Source organism: Lotus japonicus, chromosome 5, assembly GCF_012489685.1.
Source record: "Lotus japonicus ecotype B-129 chromosome 5, LjGifu_v1.2".
Classification (NCBI taxonomy): domain Eukaryota; kingdom Viridiplantae; phylum Streptophyta; class Magnoliopsida; order Fabales; family Fabaceae; genus Lotus; species Lotus japonicus.
The window spans coordinates 51,601,892-51,621,227 of record NC_080045.1 but is presented as its reverse complement, the minus strand read 5'-3'; the positions used below and the strand labels follow the sequence as shown (position 1 = coordinate 51,621,227).

Sequence of the window (19,336 nt, the reverse complement as noted above, 5' to 3'; positions counted from 1 at the left end):
TATGAGGTTGAGTATAGATAATTACCCGCAAAAAATAGTGGGTATGGGTGCGGGTATGGGCACTATAATACCCAATCGACCCATATCCGCACACATATGTTATCATTATTATTATTATTATTATTATTATTATTATTATTATTATTATTATTATTATTATTTGGGAATATATTAACAAATTAACTTAAGTTATAGCTTTCAAACTCACTCTTTTTTAAAAAAAGTTTGGGATATATTAATTAATACTCTAAAAATAAATAATAAATAAATAAAGATAAAATCAAGAAATAAACCACCTAAATCCTAATTAAATCTAAAATTTAAAAATGTATTTTTTTTTACCCTAAAAATAAATTAAGATAAAATCAAGAAATAAACAACATAAATCCTCATCAAATCTAAAATTTTAAAATGTATTTTTTATGAGAATTAATCTGAGAATGACACGTGTTATATTTTTTTCCAATTAGTGAATATTCTGCACCCTAGAAGATTTTCTTTTCCTCAATCCTTTTGCTTTTGATTAAGAAGAGAAAAGCAGGAATCCTTGAAGCATATGACATCTTACAATTAGTTGAAGAACAAAATCAATTCATGAAGAAGATTGAAACAGAAACCCAAAATGAAGTGTTGAAGAACAAAATACCCTCCTTCACCAATTTGAAAGGATTGTGGTGAAAGAATTGTATTTAGTGTATTTGTGAATCTTGGGGTGGAACCCTTGTGAAACAAAAAATCAAAGACACATTTCAGTCAAGAGAAAAAAAAAATGGTGTATTGCCCCATATGTGCGCACCCCAACAAATTATCTATATATGTGAGAAAAAAATAAAATAATTCTCCCACCCAAAATAATTGTGGTTACTTCACCAATAAACTTATACTAACAATCAATTTAAATTGAACTTAAGAAAATATATAGAGCAAAGTAAGATAAGTCACTCAATTGACATACTAAAACATGAGTATATGCAAAACTAATGAGTTTGAGGAAAACATGAACCAACCTTAAGAATGAGCTAAACATACTCATGAAGATTAAATGTGAGCTCTTCATATGCTTTCATCAATTTGACTGACCTGTGCATCATTAAAAAAAAATTAGTAAGTTGTGCATCATTCACATACAGTGCAAATAGTATGCTTATACACACAGCTCAAACATGATGAATAAAAACGTGCAAAATTTGAGAAATGAATTATAAATTCAGGCTATCCTAAGTTTCGTAATTTCTATAAATTATACAAAAATCTGGTTTAGAATGGCTTCACACGCATGGATTTCTACAAACTATACTAAAATTTGGTTTAAAAAAATACAAAAGCGGAAGAAGAACAATAGAAAAAACATTACATCAGAATCAAAACATTACGTCTTCAACAATGATTCGTTAAAGGGTCTATGAAAAAATTTGTAAACTTTTGGATCAAAACACACAAAATATGTGAAATTTAAGAATCCAAGATTGAATTACGAACAAAGGATAAACTGAAATGGCACAAACCATCAATCACAACATGATAAACTCTTCTTCACGTAACATCATCTTACAGCATACCTCTGTCCTGATCGCGACATGTGGCAGAGGTAGAAATAGCAGCTATCAAATCTCTGCGTGTCCATGATAGCTTTGTGGACCCTCAGCACCAAATCGACTCCCTTTTCTTAGAATTAGCATTAAATAAATAATAAGATAAATTAATATAAAATCAAGAAATAAACAACCTAAATCCTAATCAAATCTAAACTTTAAAAAGGTACTAAATAAAGATAGATAAAAACTACCAAAATCTAGCAAATCACAATAAAAAACTCATAAAATCCTGAATTAAATAAAAATATGAAAATTCAATAAAAATACCATAAAAATTCATTTATACTCTAAAAGTAACTCAAAAATAAAATAAAATATTTCATGAAATTAAAATTAAATAAATAATAAATAAGGATAGATAAAAACTATCAAAATCTAGCAAATCACAATAAAAACTCATAAAATCCTGTATTAATTAAAAATACAAAAATTCAATAAAAATTAATTATTATACTCTATAAATAAATGTAAAATAAAATAAAATATTTCCTGGAAGTAAAATTAAATAAATAATAAGATAAAATTAAGAAATAAACAACCTAAATCCTAATCAAATCTAAAATTCAAAAAGGTACTAAATAAAGATAGATAAAAACTACAAAGTCTAGCAAATCACAATAAAAACTCATAAAATCCTTAATTAATTAAAAATCCGAAAATTTAAGAAAAATTAATTAATATACTCTAAAAGTAAATCTAAAATAAAATAAAGTATTTCCTGGATTTAAAATAAAATAAATAATAAGATAAATTAAAATAAAATTAAGAAATAAACAACCTAAATCCCAATCAAATCTAATATTAAAAATGGTATTAAATAAAGATAGATAAAAACTAAAAAAATATAGCAAATCACAATAAAAACTCATAAAATCCCGATTTAATAAAAAATTCGAAAATTCAATAAAAATTAATCAATATATTCTAAAAATAAATTTAAAATAAATTAAAAGACCAAATATTATGTTTTAAAATAATATCAATCAATTATTTTAGAATATATAAAATTAAAACATATATCAATTGAAAATTATATCTTCTTAAATAATATCAATTAATTAGGTTAGAATATATAAAATTAAAACATATATCAATTGAAAATTATATCATCTAACAAATTGACACGTGGAATAATTTTTATGAGAATTAATCTGGTGCTGACACGTCACTAAGAATTAATCTGGTGCTGACACGTCACTATGGAAGTTCTTCTTTTCTAATATATATTGATATTGATATTGATATTGATATGTTAGTTTTTCTTATTATGAATTTATGTGTATATATTGTTTTCACAATATTACATTTCTGGATCCGTCCATGTGGGTTCTTGCATTATGATGTTAATGCAGTATAGTTTGTTTATTTTTTTTTTCATTGGTCTTTGATTCAAGACTCTTGGGGATGCCATTGAAGGTCTTTCTCTTTCTCGTAAAATGTTTATTCCATGTAGTGTAAATCTATCAAGTTATTGTTGAAGAAGATTAAAGAGATTGATAACTTTCTAGATTTTTTGGGTTTGAAGAAGATGAAGTGGAAGAGGAAGAAGATAAAGGTGGAAGAGAAGGGATTGAAATATAATTTTAAAAATTTATAGGGACTAAAACTGATGTGAAAAATTCACGTGGCCTTTTTTAATTGACTAGACTTGCCACTGGACCGTTGATTGATCAACGTTGAGCAAAATGACTTAATTGATTACAAAAATAATTTTAGGAAGACATTTCAAAGAAATTTTTTCAGGAACGCAAGTTGATTCATCTTAAAATCTTAAGGATCTCAAGCATATATAACCTTATCTTTTTAAATAGTTTTTGGATTTTTTTTATAAAACGTGATTGTATAAATATTTTTGTTGTTCGATGTTATGAAAGAATTTTTTTTATTAAAAATAACATTTTGGAGGAATATAAGTTTATAAATATATATATATATATATATATATATATATATATAAGTAAAGCACACTTGAACCATTACATTAAATACATTAGTAAAGATTGCATGTATTATAATGCATTAAGAAATAACAAATTATCTTTATAATAAATATATTAAATAATAGGATTAAAAATAGAAAAAATAATTGTATTGTCAAAAGCTATTCAACTACCTACATTAAATATTCATAAAAATATATATATATATATATATTAAATAATAATATTTATAATTTAAAAAAAAATAACTTGAGTTGAAAAATATTAAGAATTAAAATTAATTAATTATAAATAATATTTATAATTAATTAATTTAGATAAAATAGATTTAAAATTAAGAAATATTTTTTATTAAATAATTATTTATAGTTAAAATTATCATAGAGTAATTTTCTATTTAACTACATATATGATGATATATAAATTAAATATATTAAAAATTAATTTAATTAAATTAGGAGATATATATTAAATATGCTATGCATGTCATGTTAGTTATAAAAAATAATAGAATAATTAAATTAAATTTATTTGTCAAAATTGTTCAATTTTAAAATTTTTGGTCGATAGTAGTTATAATTTTGATTTAAAATATATTTTTTAAAAATATTTAATATGAGTTTATAACTTTCTATCAGGTTTATCATTGTTGCACTTATCTATCTATCTATCTATCTATCTATCTATCTATCTATACTATATATAAAGGGAGAGTTTATGCAACTTTGGGGGCAAACTGTCATTCAACAATTAATTTTATAAACTGTGAAAGATGAGTATGGATATTTTAGTAAAAATGCATTTTATTTTGCTTAGATTGAATCTCAGCCATTCATTCCATGTAACCTTAAAAAGAACAATTGATCCAACTTCAAAGTGTCTAATAATGTCACAAGAACCTTTCAAATTCTACAATCATATTCACATAAAAAAGTAATATAAAATTTAACATTTTAAATTTAAACATTAATTAATTTGTGGTTTTAAATAACATTGATTTTTCATATTCCATTAGGTTAATCAACAATTCTTTAACAATCAAGCAACCTTTTTAAAAAATATTTTTATTTATTATGTGATTTTTTAGTGATATACAAATAAGTTATTTTGTTAGCACATAGTTTTTTAGTTTTTTATTTATTCTAAATTTTTAAAATTTATGTAGTTTTATTTCTCTTTTAATTTCGCCATTTGTCCAATCAAATATTTATATTTTTTTATACATTTATAAAAAAAATATTTTTTAATTCATCTCTTATGAAATTGATTTTAAAATTTGAGATCACTTTAATGATTTTAATACTTTAAAATAATTCTTGATCTTTCAATATTCTAATTGTTTCATCTTTTTTAAATTAATGATTCATGACTTTTCATTATCTGAAACTTCTCATCTAATTTTAATTGATTCTAAAATGAATAATATTCAATGAATGGAATAGGGAAGAGTTGGGGCTTTTCATATCCTTCATGGTTGAGTCTTTAGGTATAAATACTCTTCATTTGTTTGATTTGTCTACGTCTTTCCATTAATCTCATCTACATTTTTGGGCTCCAAAGTTGTCAGTGACTACAAATCATAACTCTATGCAGAGTTTCTTTGCTGCTGTGAAATTGGTGAGCTTCTAGCTTATGTTGTAGGTTTCAAGTTTTGTAAATCCTGCATAAAAAATCAATGCGGTTTTTAGACAGTGCACATGTTCTGTTTTGTTATTTATTTTTTCTGTAGATTTTTCTATAAGGATGTAAGATCAGGATTTCCTGAACAATGACTATGTTTATCGATTTCATTTTTCTGTGATTTATTTTTCTATTTTTGTGTCAGTATGTTTCCAATATGCATTCTTCTTGGTTCGAAAACCAATCCAAGATTTGAAGTCATCTGAGGTCAATTGTTGCGGTTGATCTACTCTCTAAGGTATAATGTAACCGATATTAAGTTTCTCATGTTAGGCTTGGTGTTAGCCATTAAAAAGTTGTACATCTCAAGGTAGCCAACTAACTAAACTTTATGAACTCTCATCTTCTATATAGTTTCTTTATATCATTCTTCTTAGTTTGATTCAATCTTTCTATTGCCTATTTGTCGTCCTTGAAAAATTTGGTGTATGGCATTGAGAAGTTTTTGAGAACATCCTCAAGGGACTCAAAACACTTGAAAAATTGCTTTCCAATGGCCCAATTATTCATTCATATCATTTAACATCTAAATTATCATTGAATAATTTTTTAAAGATTGTTTTGTAGGTTGACAACCCTTTTATTTGGCTTTCTTTGTCAATTGTGAAGGTATGTTTCGTTGAGTGTAATAGATATATTTTATGTCATATTTTGACTCTTTGTCAAATTGAGAAAGATTTTTTCTCGATTTTTATTTTCTTAATGAATAAAAGTTTATGCTTTTGAAAAAAATTCACTTAGATCTAGCATGAAGACATTTTTCTTTGAATGATTATATGACAAAAGAATTTCTAACCTTCAAGTTAGATTTTCATAATAAGTGATTTATTATTTTCAATTTTTTTATTAATGATATTTTCTAGACCAAAAATTGAAGGATATTGGTCCTATTTTCTTTTCAGGGTCAAATTCTTTATATACAAATAAAACTAGAATAAACTGATTTTTTTATTAAAGAAAACACATTAATATACTATATGGGCTATATATAAGTTAGAAAATATATCTTTCTTCTATTTACCTTAAAATATATAAAAAGTGTAGGTATTTGGTTCATATGAGTTAGGAAATTTCATAGAGCACACAAAGTTAGTTTTGATTTATTGAATTATTAGTTAAATAAAAATTAATATTAATATTAATCCATAAAAGATAAAGATAGTGTGTTTAATATCATATCAATGTAGAAAATAACCTTCCCATTATGCATTTTCCATGAAACTATATAAGTATTAAATTAATGGTTTTTAATTATATTAAAACATTAATTATTTACCTTGAATTTTTTGTAAATGAGTTTATTATTATTTAGCCCATTACTATTTGGTTCATAGTATAATTTAGAGAATTTCATAGGTCACAATTAATATGTTTTGATCTAGAGAATTATTAAGTAGTTTTTAATTAATATTAATATTAAAATTTAGAACATAAAAATTAAAGGTGGTGGATTTAATACGAAATATGATATCACTCCAAAAAATAAATTTTCCACTAACCGGTCCTACAACTATATAAATTAGCAACAACACTCATTCAAAATGTGCACTTCATATAGTCTGCTTTGACTTATTCGCATTGAATTAAGGCTCGAACTTTTAGTCATTTTGCAAGTGCATATACCAGAGGCTAGATACTGATTTTTTAGCTTAGAATGTCTAAATGTGCTATAACTCGCGCTTTGATTTTGTAATGATTTTCTATTGATTTCATCCAACTTAATATTGGACAGTTTTCATGGTTTATAAATAGGTGTTTTCATGGTTTACAAATAGGTTTATTTTCATGTTTTTTTTTTCACGGTAAAACAAAGCTTCCAAATTTATGATTTCTTATATCTGAATTTAATTTAAATCTTTTAATTCATAATTTCTTTTTATAAATGTATCAAAAGTAACACAGATTTTTATAGGCTACAAAAAAGTTAATATTACCTAAAGTTATTGCTAAATTTTATAAAGGGGCTCATTAATTTCTAAACATAAGAAAAGTATATAAAGTTACATATGACACATTCAAGGACTATAAAGTTACATATGACACATTCAAGGACGTGTGCTATATGATGATAAAGAATACATTGATGAAGTAACATAAGTCTTGCATTGCAGCACAACAAACAATCTTAGAAGACTTTTTGCTACATTACTATTAACATATCTGCTTTTAAGGGCATAATTTGTTTAGAAAGAATCCTGAAAGTATTTAAGTGATTATATTTTACATATAGACGAAGACTTATTACCCAACATAGTGGTAAATGCATATTTAATCAAAGCTCATACAAAAAAAAGTTAGGACAAAAACCACAAAAAATTTAATTTCACCGCTTCTACAAAATAAAAACAAATACATTCATCACTTGAAAAAGTATACAAATTTATATTTACTAATATCTAAAATTAATTTTATTCTTTTAATTCATAATAAATTTTCTATCAATAAACATAAAAAACACAAATTTAAAAAGAAAAAATATACACGATAAACATAAATGAATAACCCCCGTGCATCGCACGGGTAAAAGTACTAGTATACAATAAACAAAATGTAATATGCAATGAAGTATTTAATAAAGTTCCTAAATGGTATCATATTTGATATATCTACAATATTTCTTCATTGATAAAAAAGAACAATCATTCTTAACCAACTTTCACTTTTGCAAATTATTATGCTACACGAGTTTAAGAATCTTTTTTAACTAAGTCCTTATAATTTATTTGTGTTGTATCCTCTACTGCATGTTCTACTCAAGTGTAGTGAAAGTTAAAGGTCTATCATAAAGTGCATTCCTTTCTCAAGGATCCAAAGAGATAATTTTAACCATTGTAATAGACATTCATTAGGTTGAACTATTTGTGTTTTCAAATAGTCTTATGAGGTTTTTTAATTTTTTACCTTCTATAAAACTATAAAAATTTATCGAATAAGATAAATTATTATCTTAATTCATAATTAAGTTAAAAAATATTTGCTCTTACAAACTGCATATTAACTAATTAAATACTCATTATACAATAAATAGTATAAATTTTATATGTGTAACTAAGAATATGTTTCGACATTAAACTTTCATTAGCACACTTTCCATAAAGTCTCAACTGAAAACACTAATTTCATGGCCAAAACATGAAAGTAAGAGATAAATATCACTTTATAAAAGTCTTTTACTTTTATAGATAGATGATTTTACACAAACACTGTATTCAGCTCTAATTATATATTTTCATCAATTTACTTAATATTGAAAGTGCATTACTATTTAAACAAATAATCACCAAATAAATTGAAAATAATTTTTATTAAAGAAACATAAAATATAAAATATAAAATATGTGCTTTAATATACTAAAAAATTAACATAAGAGGGGTAGCTCAGTTGGCAACGCAGACTGAGTGAGTGTGAAGAGCTCTCGGATTCGATCCTCACACAATACACAATGGGGGAGGAATGAGGAGTCTTAATTGTGACTAAATCTCGAATCTGTCGGTATATCCAAAGAGTGAACGGTACCAAATGTTTATAACTAAAAAAAACTAAAAAATTAGTGTACAATAAATTTTTTATTGAGCTTCATTAATGTAATTACATTACATATGTTTATCATATTCTTAATTATCTACTATTCAATAATTTTTCATATTACATAAATTATTTTTACAAATAATAGACACATAACTTAAAAACAAACCCGTGCAATGCACGGGTTTAATTTCTAGTTAATCGTATATGGATGTATGCAAGTAATGCTAATCCATAAAACACACCCAATCAAAACACGAACGCAAAATAACATAATAGTTAACGCTCAATCCAAGTGTCTCAACTGACTTGCAATCTCCACCGTAGATAAGCATTCATCCAAAAGGTTCATATTCGAGTATTGTAAAAAACAATTTGGATCTGTGCGACTCTTATTTGGATCAATCAGCGCTCACCATTTCCCTTTTCCCTCCTCTATGTAAATCTTCTCTCACCAGAGTTCTCATCATCACAATCACTTCTTATTTTTTACATGCACATAAACCTAAAATTCACTTATAGTGTCATCTTCCCTTCATTTGAAGCTTCTTTCTCATGAGGTATTCCCTTCAAGTATGTTTGCGAATCACGAGCTGAAGCAAGAACATGTGATTTAATGAAATCATGAATAAGGTGTATGTTCGGGCTTCAGCTTGTGATTTACAAACATATTTGTTTTGCCCAAACTTGCTAACAATGAAGTTGTTAATTGTATCATTGGCCTTAGAGCGAATCACGAGGTGAGCAAAAAAAATGTTGTGTTTGTGACATAATTGATGTGTGCCAATTTTTCCTTAATCGGATAAATAAAATTAATCAATTTTAATTTGAAAGAAAATACAACCCAATAATATTTTCTATTTTTCCAGATTCATACAACCCAACCCAGAACCTCAACCCCAAACTCACAAAAGCTAATTATTAATTTAGTAAAATCAAAGGATGAGAACAACCCTCTCATCAAGGTAAAAAAATATATTTCTTCTTCCTTCTTCCTTTCCTCTTCTACCAACGCTTTGACATTGACGAACCTGCTCCACCAACTCAACGTCAGAGCATACTGCGATGGCGCTTCTAATGGTGTTGGTTGCTCACGGCGAAAAGAAAGGATCGTCTGGGTGGCTTGAAATACCAAAGGCTATAGCGTCGATGCGATCAAATAATGGGAAAGGCTCAATGTGGGTGGCTCACATCGACATTCACTATCAGATTCGTACCTACAACAAGTTGTAAGCACCAAGGGTTGCAGGAAAGTGTAGTGGGGAATAATTTTAACATCCTTTGGAAATTGAATCTATAGAGTTGATTTCACAAATATATCTAGACGAACTTTCATTTGGAATGACCTCGTTTAATCCCTTCCAAAAGGTTTTGGAGCATTAACTAGAGAAAGAATCAAGCTAGGAAGGAGACATAAAGCCAATTCCTCTGAGGAAGGGGAAAGAATTTTGGCTGAATAATCAAAATGTTCGTAAGGGTAAGCCAAGAAAGGAAAATATAAGAATTTCACAGTAAGGGGTAGTCTATTCTACAAAGGAAAACACAAGACAAAGACTGTACCTGGATGAAAAGGGGATCCATCAAAGTTTGAATAAAAAGGCGGAATGTTGGGAAATTGATGAAGAATATTTACGTGTAGAATTTATTCTTAGACTCAAAATTTGTGACCAATTTCAAGGAATTTGCGAAATAAGGGAATGAGATTAAAAAAAAAGTTTTAGGGTTGAAATGATTTGAATTTGTGACGTAAGGCATTTTAGAAAGTCCACAAAACCAATAAAAAAGAGTTCCCCTTTAAAATGGAAAAGGAGAGCCTAAAGGTTTTTCCTTTGCTCTAAGACAAACAATGCAGCTTGAGAGGTCCAAATGAGAGCTGGATATCATTTTTCAATCGGGAAAAATGGCGTCTAGAACACCCTCTCAGGCAACTCATATTACTTTTAGAGAAGTGCGCTTCCGCTCGACTTTTGCATTATGTTACATGCCAAGCTGGGGCCTCCTGTTCCAGCCGCTCTAAGTGGTCACAAAGCCTAATAGCATCTCAGTCAGCCCAAAGGTCGTACATCCAAGGTTAAACACCATGTTGGTTGGCCGAGATGAATAAAGCAAGGAACATCACATCCAAACGCTGGCCGAGCAGACGTAACTCGCACAATTAGTGCAACATCACCAAGTTATATAAAGATAACTAAGATCCTGAAAGTCCTACGCTAATGATTCCTAAAGATCTCAAGTCATTGAGACAATAATCATCATGTTTATAAATACAAGTTGGATAATTTATTTCGATAACCATTACTCATTTTCAATTCATAAGAGTTAGGAGTCGAACCTCTAAAGTCCAACCGGCCGCTTAAGAGACAAACTGTTATACCACTACGTTAACTCACTTGATTAAAAGATTATATATATATATATATATATGATATTTTATTCTTTAGCAAACAAATAATTTGAAAGAGAAACTATTAAAAATTACTTTTACAAAAATAAAATGATCGTTAAAAAATTAAGCGTAAATCAAGGATTTTAGTAATTAATTCAAATTTCAAAATAATCCAAATCCATGCAAAGAAAACCAACCAAAACCGAAAACCACATAAAGCAAATCAGCCTCCATCCGGAATCTCCAAAAGGTAACTAGCTAACACTATCAATCCGAGTCCATCCTCTGACTTCCATTCCTGACCGTCGATAACCCTCCATCCAACGACTCACATTTAAACATCGTCAAAACTCATCGATCCGTGACAACCTCTTTCCACCAATCAGAACGCACCATTTCCCTCTCCCCACTCTGTATATAAACAAACTCCTCTCACCGTAGTCCCCATCATCACACTATCCATTCTTCAATTCTCTCTCATCACTTTCTCTCTCTAGCGGTTATTCAGTTTCCTCCGATTTCCAACTCCGCCATGACCACCGCCACCAAGAAGGCCGCTCCGGCGAAGAAGCCGCTCTCCCACCCTCCCTTCGCCGAGGTAATTCCGAATCCCTAGTTCCTTTCTTAATTTCCCGATTCGTGAGTTTTGAATTTGAATTCTGATTTTCTGGTTTTGTTTTGTGATTCAGATGATTACCGAAGCGATTGCGAGTTTGAAGGAGAGAACCGGTTCAAGCCAGCACGCGATTACCAAGTTCATCGAAGGGAAGCACAAGGAGCTTCCACCGACGTTCCGCAAACTCATCCTGCATCAGCTCAAGAAGTCGGTTGCCGCCGGGAAGCTTGTTAAGGTGAAGAACTCCTTCAAGCTAGCACCGTCTCGACCTGCTCCGGCGAAAGCAGCTCCCGCCGCCGCTGCACCTGCAGCCAAGAAGCCCAAAGCTGCTGCTGCTGCTGCCAAGCCGAAGCCGAAGGCTAAGACAACAACTGCCAAGGCTGTTGCAAAGCCGAAGGCAAAAGCTGCTGCTGCTGTTGTGAAGAAGGCCTCTGCCGTGAAACCTAAGGCGGTGGCGGCTAAGCCGAAAGCGAAGGCTGCTGCGGTGGTGAAGGCTGTGAAGAAGGTTGCTGCGAAGCCGGCAAGGAAGGCGCCGGTGAAGGCAGTGAAGAAGCCTAAGAGCGTGAAAACGCCGGTGAAGAAAGCGAAGAAGTAGAGATTAGGGTTTGTGTTTGATTTGGATTTGGTTGTTTAGCGCTGTTGATTTCTGTTTTATGATTTACTATAGATTGATATAGTGGTAGGAGACTGGTTTGGGTGTAAATTACTTTGGTAGAATTTCTACAAGTTCTGTTGTATTGGACAGAGTTCTGAATGAATCAAATTATCATCTCATGTCTTATGAGATTTCAAATCTCCATCTGTTTCTGATGTTCCATTTTGTTTATATTAGCATAACAATCAACAAAATTTGGTTTTTTTTAGGTTTAAGAGACTTGTCCTTGCAATCTGCAACAAAAATGTGCATTACATAATCATAATACGCCCCCCCTAAAACACCAAATTAACACTGAAGATTAAACCCTATAACATCCCAAAAGCTACTGCTCCTAAATTGTAAATTGCATGTAACCTAAATTGAAATGAAAAATATGAGTTGATCGATATTTAATTGTACGAGTCAATCATGCGATTGCTTGAATGTGAGGTATATATAACTTGCAACCTAAATCAAAATGAAAAATATGAGTTGGTCGATCTTTAATTGAACGGCGAAAATCACGTGATTGCGTGAATGTAAGGTATAAATAATTTGCAATATATAGTTAACTCAATTCCCTTTTCATCATGAAACCGGTCTCAAAATCACGTGATTGCGTGAATGTAAGGGATATAACTTGCAATATGTAGGTAACACAATTTCCTTTACATCATGAAACCGTGGGTGATTTCATCATGTTATTCTATGTCCCTTATTCTTGTTTTTTGATTTATACTCTACTCTACAATTTTGAAACAAATTTTTGTCTTCAAATTGGGCTTGGTTTCAAAACCCTAATCCATTTTTCGCCACCATACAAAACAAAACACTGCATACAACAATGAGAAAAATGTTAAAATGCAAGCTTAAATCTGCAACAAAAATGTGCATTACATAATCATAATACGTTCCCCCAAAAACACCAATTTAACACTGAAGATTAAACCGTATAACATCCCAAACGCTACTACTCCTACATATATATGTCACAACATTTGTCAAATCCAGGGAACTAGTTTGGGGGAACATCACAATCTGGTACATTACATATTACATCAATGACGACCATTACATAAGAATATGATGTGTGCTGATATAACTTACAAAAACCATATACACCGCAAGTTAACACAAATCAGAAGAGTCAGTCCGAATGAAAAGAAAATGGGGGTATTTTCCTCTCAAGTGGCGGGTCAGTACGATTGGACTGATATGTCTGCTGCGTTTGGGAGCTCAGTGATCTGGGGAGGAGCTGTTTTTGTTGCGGTATCCACTTTTGATCGTTCTTTGGTTTTGCAACTGCCATTGCTACTGTGCCGAATGGCCTGGTCCTTGTTTCTTTGAGTGAGAGGAGTGTTAGAACCGCCTCTGATTCGGCTACCAGTGCTATGACGTGCTCGGCTACAAACTTCAGGAGAGATTGAGTTCACAGCATCACCATGACTCCTCCTCCGGTTGTTTAGTTTTGGTGACTTGGGGCGAGTCAGTGGCAGCTGCCATAAAAGGAAACTGGATAAATGATTTTTCCGAAAAATGGCTGGTAACAATTTGAAATTGTCAACACACTCCATTTGGAAAGATCCAAATGTGATGTCATACTAAACAAACCAATTTTGTTATGTATTTCACAAATGGCTATGATAATGTTTCTGTTGTATTGATTGCATCCTGAAAAAGGAAAGAGTACCTTCTTGAGTTCAGCCTTTGGTGGAGGTGCCTCATAGTAGAAGTTTGGTACTGGTTTTGCTCTAATCACCAAGTTCTTTCTCAACTGCTTGATGGCTGCTTCTTGCTCTTCCTATGAGGGTTAAATACACATTACAGATGTCATTTGATCAATTCTATTTGACATGGGATGAGGTACATGGACCAAAAACTCAGGCTTTGTTAGCATGTTTGAATCGGTTATCTTTAATCAGAACCAACTTTTAAGATTCTTCCCAGAATTGATTTTGGCTTCATAATCAGTTGTAGAAGAATTTCCAAAATAAGGGGGGTATAATGTTTTTGACAAGAAGATATGCAATTGTAGAGTGTGCATTATGCAATTGAAAGGGAGGGACCACTGTACCTTTTGCCTTGCCTCATACTGGTTTTTTTCTTCTTGAAGAGCTTGTTTTTTCTCCTCTAATTTCAGATAATACTGGATAGACAAATTAAAAAAGGTGACATTAACATGGAGTATCCTCTGATTCACAGAATTTACAGCACAACTAACTTGTTAGTAAATCTATACCTCTTTCCGTTTCTCTGCGCGTGCTGAGCATTTAAATGTAGGGGCTGAACCCTGAGTTACCTTAGATCTAGCAGTGCGCATAGAAAAAGCACTAATTTTTGTGGTTAAGGAAAAAATTGTATATTTAGAGGTATTCATATAACAATAAAAGCACAAATTTGAAACATTTTCTGATAAAATTCATAACAATAATTGTAAGTTTAGAGGTATTCCTATGGCACAGGTTATGTAGATATACCTAAACCTGCTCTGTTGAGCATAAACCATTAAAATGTTTAAGTTTAGAGGATACGAGGAAGCAAGAGACCAGTTATCTTCATCATCATAGTTCTTCTTATCATCAAGTTGCAAGGGCTTACTTGATGAAAATGGTGTGTTTGGCTGAAAATACATGGAAAAGATTTTGCACATCAGTAATCTCATACCAACCTAATAATGGCTACCATGCACAACATATGCTAGGCGCTTAGGAATGCATCCTAGGCTCATTCTCAGTATAGTTGTAAATTTAAGTGGATCAATTTCAATTTGAAAATACCATGACATGACATCAAGCAAGAACATCAATTACCTGCGAGTTCTTTGATGAGTAAGGTGACTGCATGCTGTTAGCATTTGGTGACAAGTTCAGACCTGTTGCAACAGCTTTAGTATCAACAATCTGTGTGTAGGATCCTTGCCTTTCAGTAACCAAATCAGATGGCTGAGAAACAGAGTGATTTGTATGCTCTTTTCTTGCAGCAGGCGAGGTTAACTTTTTACTGTCATCCAATTTCTGCACTTCAGATTTCTCGATCTCCTTCTCAGGTAAGTCAGTATTACAGTTTGTGGTTTTGGCGCTCAGAACATCCTTCTTCTCATGGCACTTCTCAACAAAATCGTTGTCTTTGGTACATTCCTTTACCTCATGATCCTTTGCTTCAGCCTTAACTGCTGCAATTTTAGAAGAAATGTGTGCTTTATCATTAGAATCACCATTTGAAGCGGCTATTACGCCATTTGGCTTCTTGTCCACAACCTGTGTTTCTGAAACTTCTCTCCCCATGATGCTGCATGACATAATTGACAGGGTGAGTTAAAAAGGCTTAATGTAGAAGCATTCTACTTGTGAAGGAATGAATATGTATCCTCTATCAGAAATATGTATGTTTTATCAGCCTAAAAATTCAAGAAATAGTACGCAATAAAAAAAACATAAGAAATATATATATATATATATATATATATATATATATATATATCAGAAAGTAAACAAAAGTAACATCTTGGGTGTATAAGATGCACATTTGAGGGACAAAATAAGCAGAGCACCAGTACATCACAATACAAAAAGCTAGTCACCACACAATTTACTTTTTCTTATGTCTGCTGTTTGGTGGTAGATAACCAACACTAGTTTTGAGGGAGAGAGGGAAAAGGCATGGTAGAATAGGAGGTTGAGGGAAAAAGGGGGCTCAAGATGTGCATGTTTGAATACACGGTGTAAAACCACAGTGAAGCCAAATCCATTCACCGATACACGGTGGACAGCCACAAAAGCTAAGGAAAGTTGCTTTAGTCCACTGTGATTTTGGCTCATCATGGTTTTCCACCGTGAATCCAAACATGCACAGAGCACTGAACAGAAGAGTAGTAAGAGTTCATAAATTTTACTTTTAGATGATGTTGTGCATAGAAAAAAAATATTTCCCTAGTTCATTGAAAAACAAAATTTAAGAATTTTTCCAGTACTTCATCTTCTGTTTTGTTGAATCCTAAAACTGTTTAAAATAAAAAAATAGAACAAGTATTGATGTGATTTTTTAATTCCTTCATAGAGAGAGAAAAATGGAATACAGAAATAATTTCTTCTAAATAAGTTTTAAACAGATCCAGTAGGGAAAAAAAATTATTTCTTCTTAATTTGAAAGAAATAGCTGCATAATCAATAGGAGGTAACCATGAAAATTTCACATAGGGAAAAAGAAATTCAGCATGAACTTAACATGAAGTATACCTACAAACAATAAAGTGAATGAATTGAAGACTATGCTTATGTTTGGTTATAAGAACCGAAAAGGAGACACAAAAGTACTAACTCAAGCAATAAAATTCATCATTTACATACTTGATTGAACTAACCCCTTTGAGTTTTGAGCTGAGGAAGAAACTTGAGTCAGCAAAGGAAGCTCAAAATTTGGCAAGAACCCAACAAATGAAGAAATCAACTAAGGAATAATAAATAGTTGACTGACTAGGTGAGAACACTAAAAGCAAAATTGAATTCTACTTTTGACCCAATATGCATATCCCCCTTTGGAAAAAGGAAAAGGCTCAGAAGATGAGTTTCCACTGTTGAGCACCAAAATCAGAAGAGATCAAACAAAGAAAACATCTTGAGAAAAACCCCACATCAGAATTCACAAAAACAAGTACACCAAAGAGGTAATCACAGAAAAATCCTCCAAAAGAACATGTAGCTGAGGTAGGTGCAGCAAAAATCAACACCCACATTGCAAAAACAAATGGAAAAATGGGATAGAAACTCACCAGAATCAGCTAAGAATGTGACAAAAGGGTGTTACAGTTGAAGCCTGATCTCACAAGATCTCTTCTCTTTCTTCAGCTTCTTCTTCTTCTACTTCCTCTGGTTCTCTCTCTCTCTCTCTCTCTCTCTGGCTGTGTGCTTGTTTTGTTTTATTTCATTGGGTGTTGTAGTGTGTGTACTGTGAAGTGCCAAATACAAACAAAGTCTCAAAATTTATGTATCAATATTATTCTTTTGCTTTATGAAAAATCAATTCTTTTTTTTTTTTTTGTTTCTCTCTCTCTACCATGTTCGTGTTCCTAGGTTGGTTTAAGGTTAATTTATACTAGATTGGTTTGGTTTTCTGGTTTTTAACGGCGTTAGTTTTAGGATTTGAGTGACGGCGTTAGATGATGTTCAGGTTCAGCAGAGTAACGTTGAAGTCACACATGAAAGTAAAATGTGATCATTCACTGTTAAAAAGAAAGAGAGGGATGATGGTAAGGTAAGAAGGGTGGTCACAAAGCGTATGATATTGAAATTGAATGGATAAGGTATGAGATTTGGTCTTATGGAATATAGATACGTCTAAATATAGCTAAACAATTATACTGGACCAATACCTGCACCAACAATTGCAGATTCCTCTAATTTCTACATGTTTTTCATGTATTTTTTACTTGGTTAACTTTTATATAGGTTGCTTACTAACAAAGGCCAAATTAGTTTAACATGACAATCAAATTTGAACCCAATGATATTCTCAACTTAGACCCTAGGGAAAACCTATTTTGACCGGTGTATCATTTACGACTTTTGCCATGTTAGACAATTAAATCCTTGGTCATCTTTCTTGACATTCATCTGAATGACTGCAATAATTCTATTCATTTCAGATAAGGAAAAAGTCAATCTCTCACCTCATACGACTTCTTCGATCAAGATCCAATTAAACAACGAATAAGGACTAATAAGGAGAAGAGAGTATAGCATAGGAACCTTAGTTCATACTATATACAAAAACATGTACTCCTCGTAAAAACACACAGTGAATGTATGACAAGGCTGGCTAGAGAGGTTTGACTTACTGGTCGACCTAGTCTTCTTAGATCTTTTTGTGAACAACTGGATTTAAGAAAAAATTGAACACAAACCCAAAAAGGAGGATGAGTTTGAGGGTGCAAATACCAGCTGATGCCCCAGATTTTTCTTAATGTAATTGAATAATTTAAATTATATTAGTAGTTAACTAATAATGTTTAAATCATATTTACTAAAAATATGATTTAATTCATAATTTTCTTATATTTTATCCAAACATATATTTTTATCAATTACTTGAATTAAAACATGCTTTCTACATAACTTATATAAAAATATATATAATTGTACAAGATTAAGCAAGACTTGCATTGCATACAAGATTCCTTAACTTGATGATGATTAGGTTGCGTATCATAATTTTATCGTTGTCTTCTTCAAATGTCCTCTGTTGGAATCAAGTGTTAGAGTCAAGTCCTACATCGGAGAAGTCAAGGTAAGAGGGAGAGTTTATAAGGAGATGGACCCATAAACTTAATGCCTTAAGGTTTTGGGTTAAGATATGGTGTCCAAGATCTCCTTGGTGTCTCCTCTCGGACTTGGCCCATGGGTCCTCATCGTGGCTCTCCCCAACAAGTGTTATCAGAGCTGATGGTTCGTGGGACCATGACGGCTCCTTGTGTCGAAAGTCTTCCTAGTAGTGTGGCTAGGTGGCGGGTTCCGTTGGCAGCGAACAGCGGTGGAAGGTGGATAGCTTCCGCAGACGGGAGGACCATGGGTGATGTGGTTGAGGGACTCACACTTGAGGGGGAGATTGTTGGAATCAAGTGTTAGAGTCAAGTCCCACATCAGAGAAGTCAAGGTAAGAGGGAGAGTTTATAAGGAGATGGACTCATAAACTTAATGCCTTAAGGTTTTGGGTTAAGATGTGGTGTCCAAGATCTCCTTGGTGTCTCCTCTCGGACTTGGCCCATGGCCCATGGGTCCTCATCGTGACTCTCCCCAACAATCGTCTCTTTTCTATAGTAGGTGTGGGGAGAATATAATTCTCCTTCATTCCACCGAATTTGATCTGACTCGACTGTTGACATACCCTATTTTTGTTTTTACCTCTCTCCTCTTATCATCTATCACATCTCATACTTTCCCTCTCTTACTTTTTCTTTTCTT

The 19,336-nt window shown here is 31.4% G+C and overlaps 2 protein-coding genes across 3 annotated transcripts; one reads left to right on the top strand and one right to left on the bottom strand.

The window, feature by feature from the left end:
* The first annotated feature begins 9,806 nt into the window (after positions 1-9,806).
* On the top strand, positions 9,807-12,536 carry LOC130719741 (histone H1-like). The gene is made up of 3 exons (XM_057570350.1): positions 9,807-9,970; positions 11,548-11,725; positions 11,817-12,536. The coding sequence occupies exons 1-3, from the start codon at positions 9,807-9,809 to the stop codon at positions 12,336-12,338; spliced, it is 864 nt and encodes a 287-aa protein (XP_057426333.1). The 3' UTR covers positions 12,339-12,536.
* A 698-nt stretch (positions 12,537-13,234) lies between these two features.
* Positions 13,235-17,441, bottom strand: LOC130718456 (protein WVD2-like 2). Of its 2 annotated transcripts, none has more exons than XM_057569050.1 (7): positions 17,149-17,441; positions 15,191-15,668; positions 14,912-15,000; positions 14,620-14,710; positions 14,455-14,526; positions 14,071-14,181; positions 13,235-13,876 (listed from the first exon to the last, which is right to left on the bottom strand). In XM_057569050.1, the coding sequence occupies exons 2-7, from the start codon at positions 15,662-15,664 to the stop codon at positions 13,577-13,579; spliced, it is 1,137 nt and encodes a 378-aa protein (XP_057425033.1). In that variant the 5' UTR covers positions 15,665-15,668; positions 17,149-17,441; the 3' UTR covers positions 13,235-13,576. The 2 variants fall into 2 exon arrangements, with proteins under 2 accessions (XP_057425033.1, XP_057425034.1); XM_057569051.1 differs by lacking the exon at positions 17,149-17,441 and adding an exon at positions 16,727-16,858.
* Between the last annotated feature and the right edge of the window lie 1,895 nt (positions 17,442-19,336).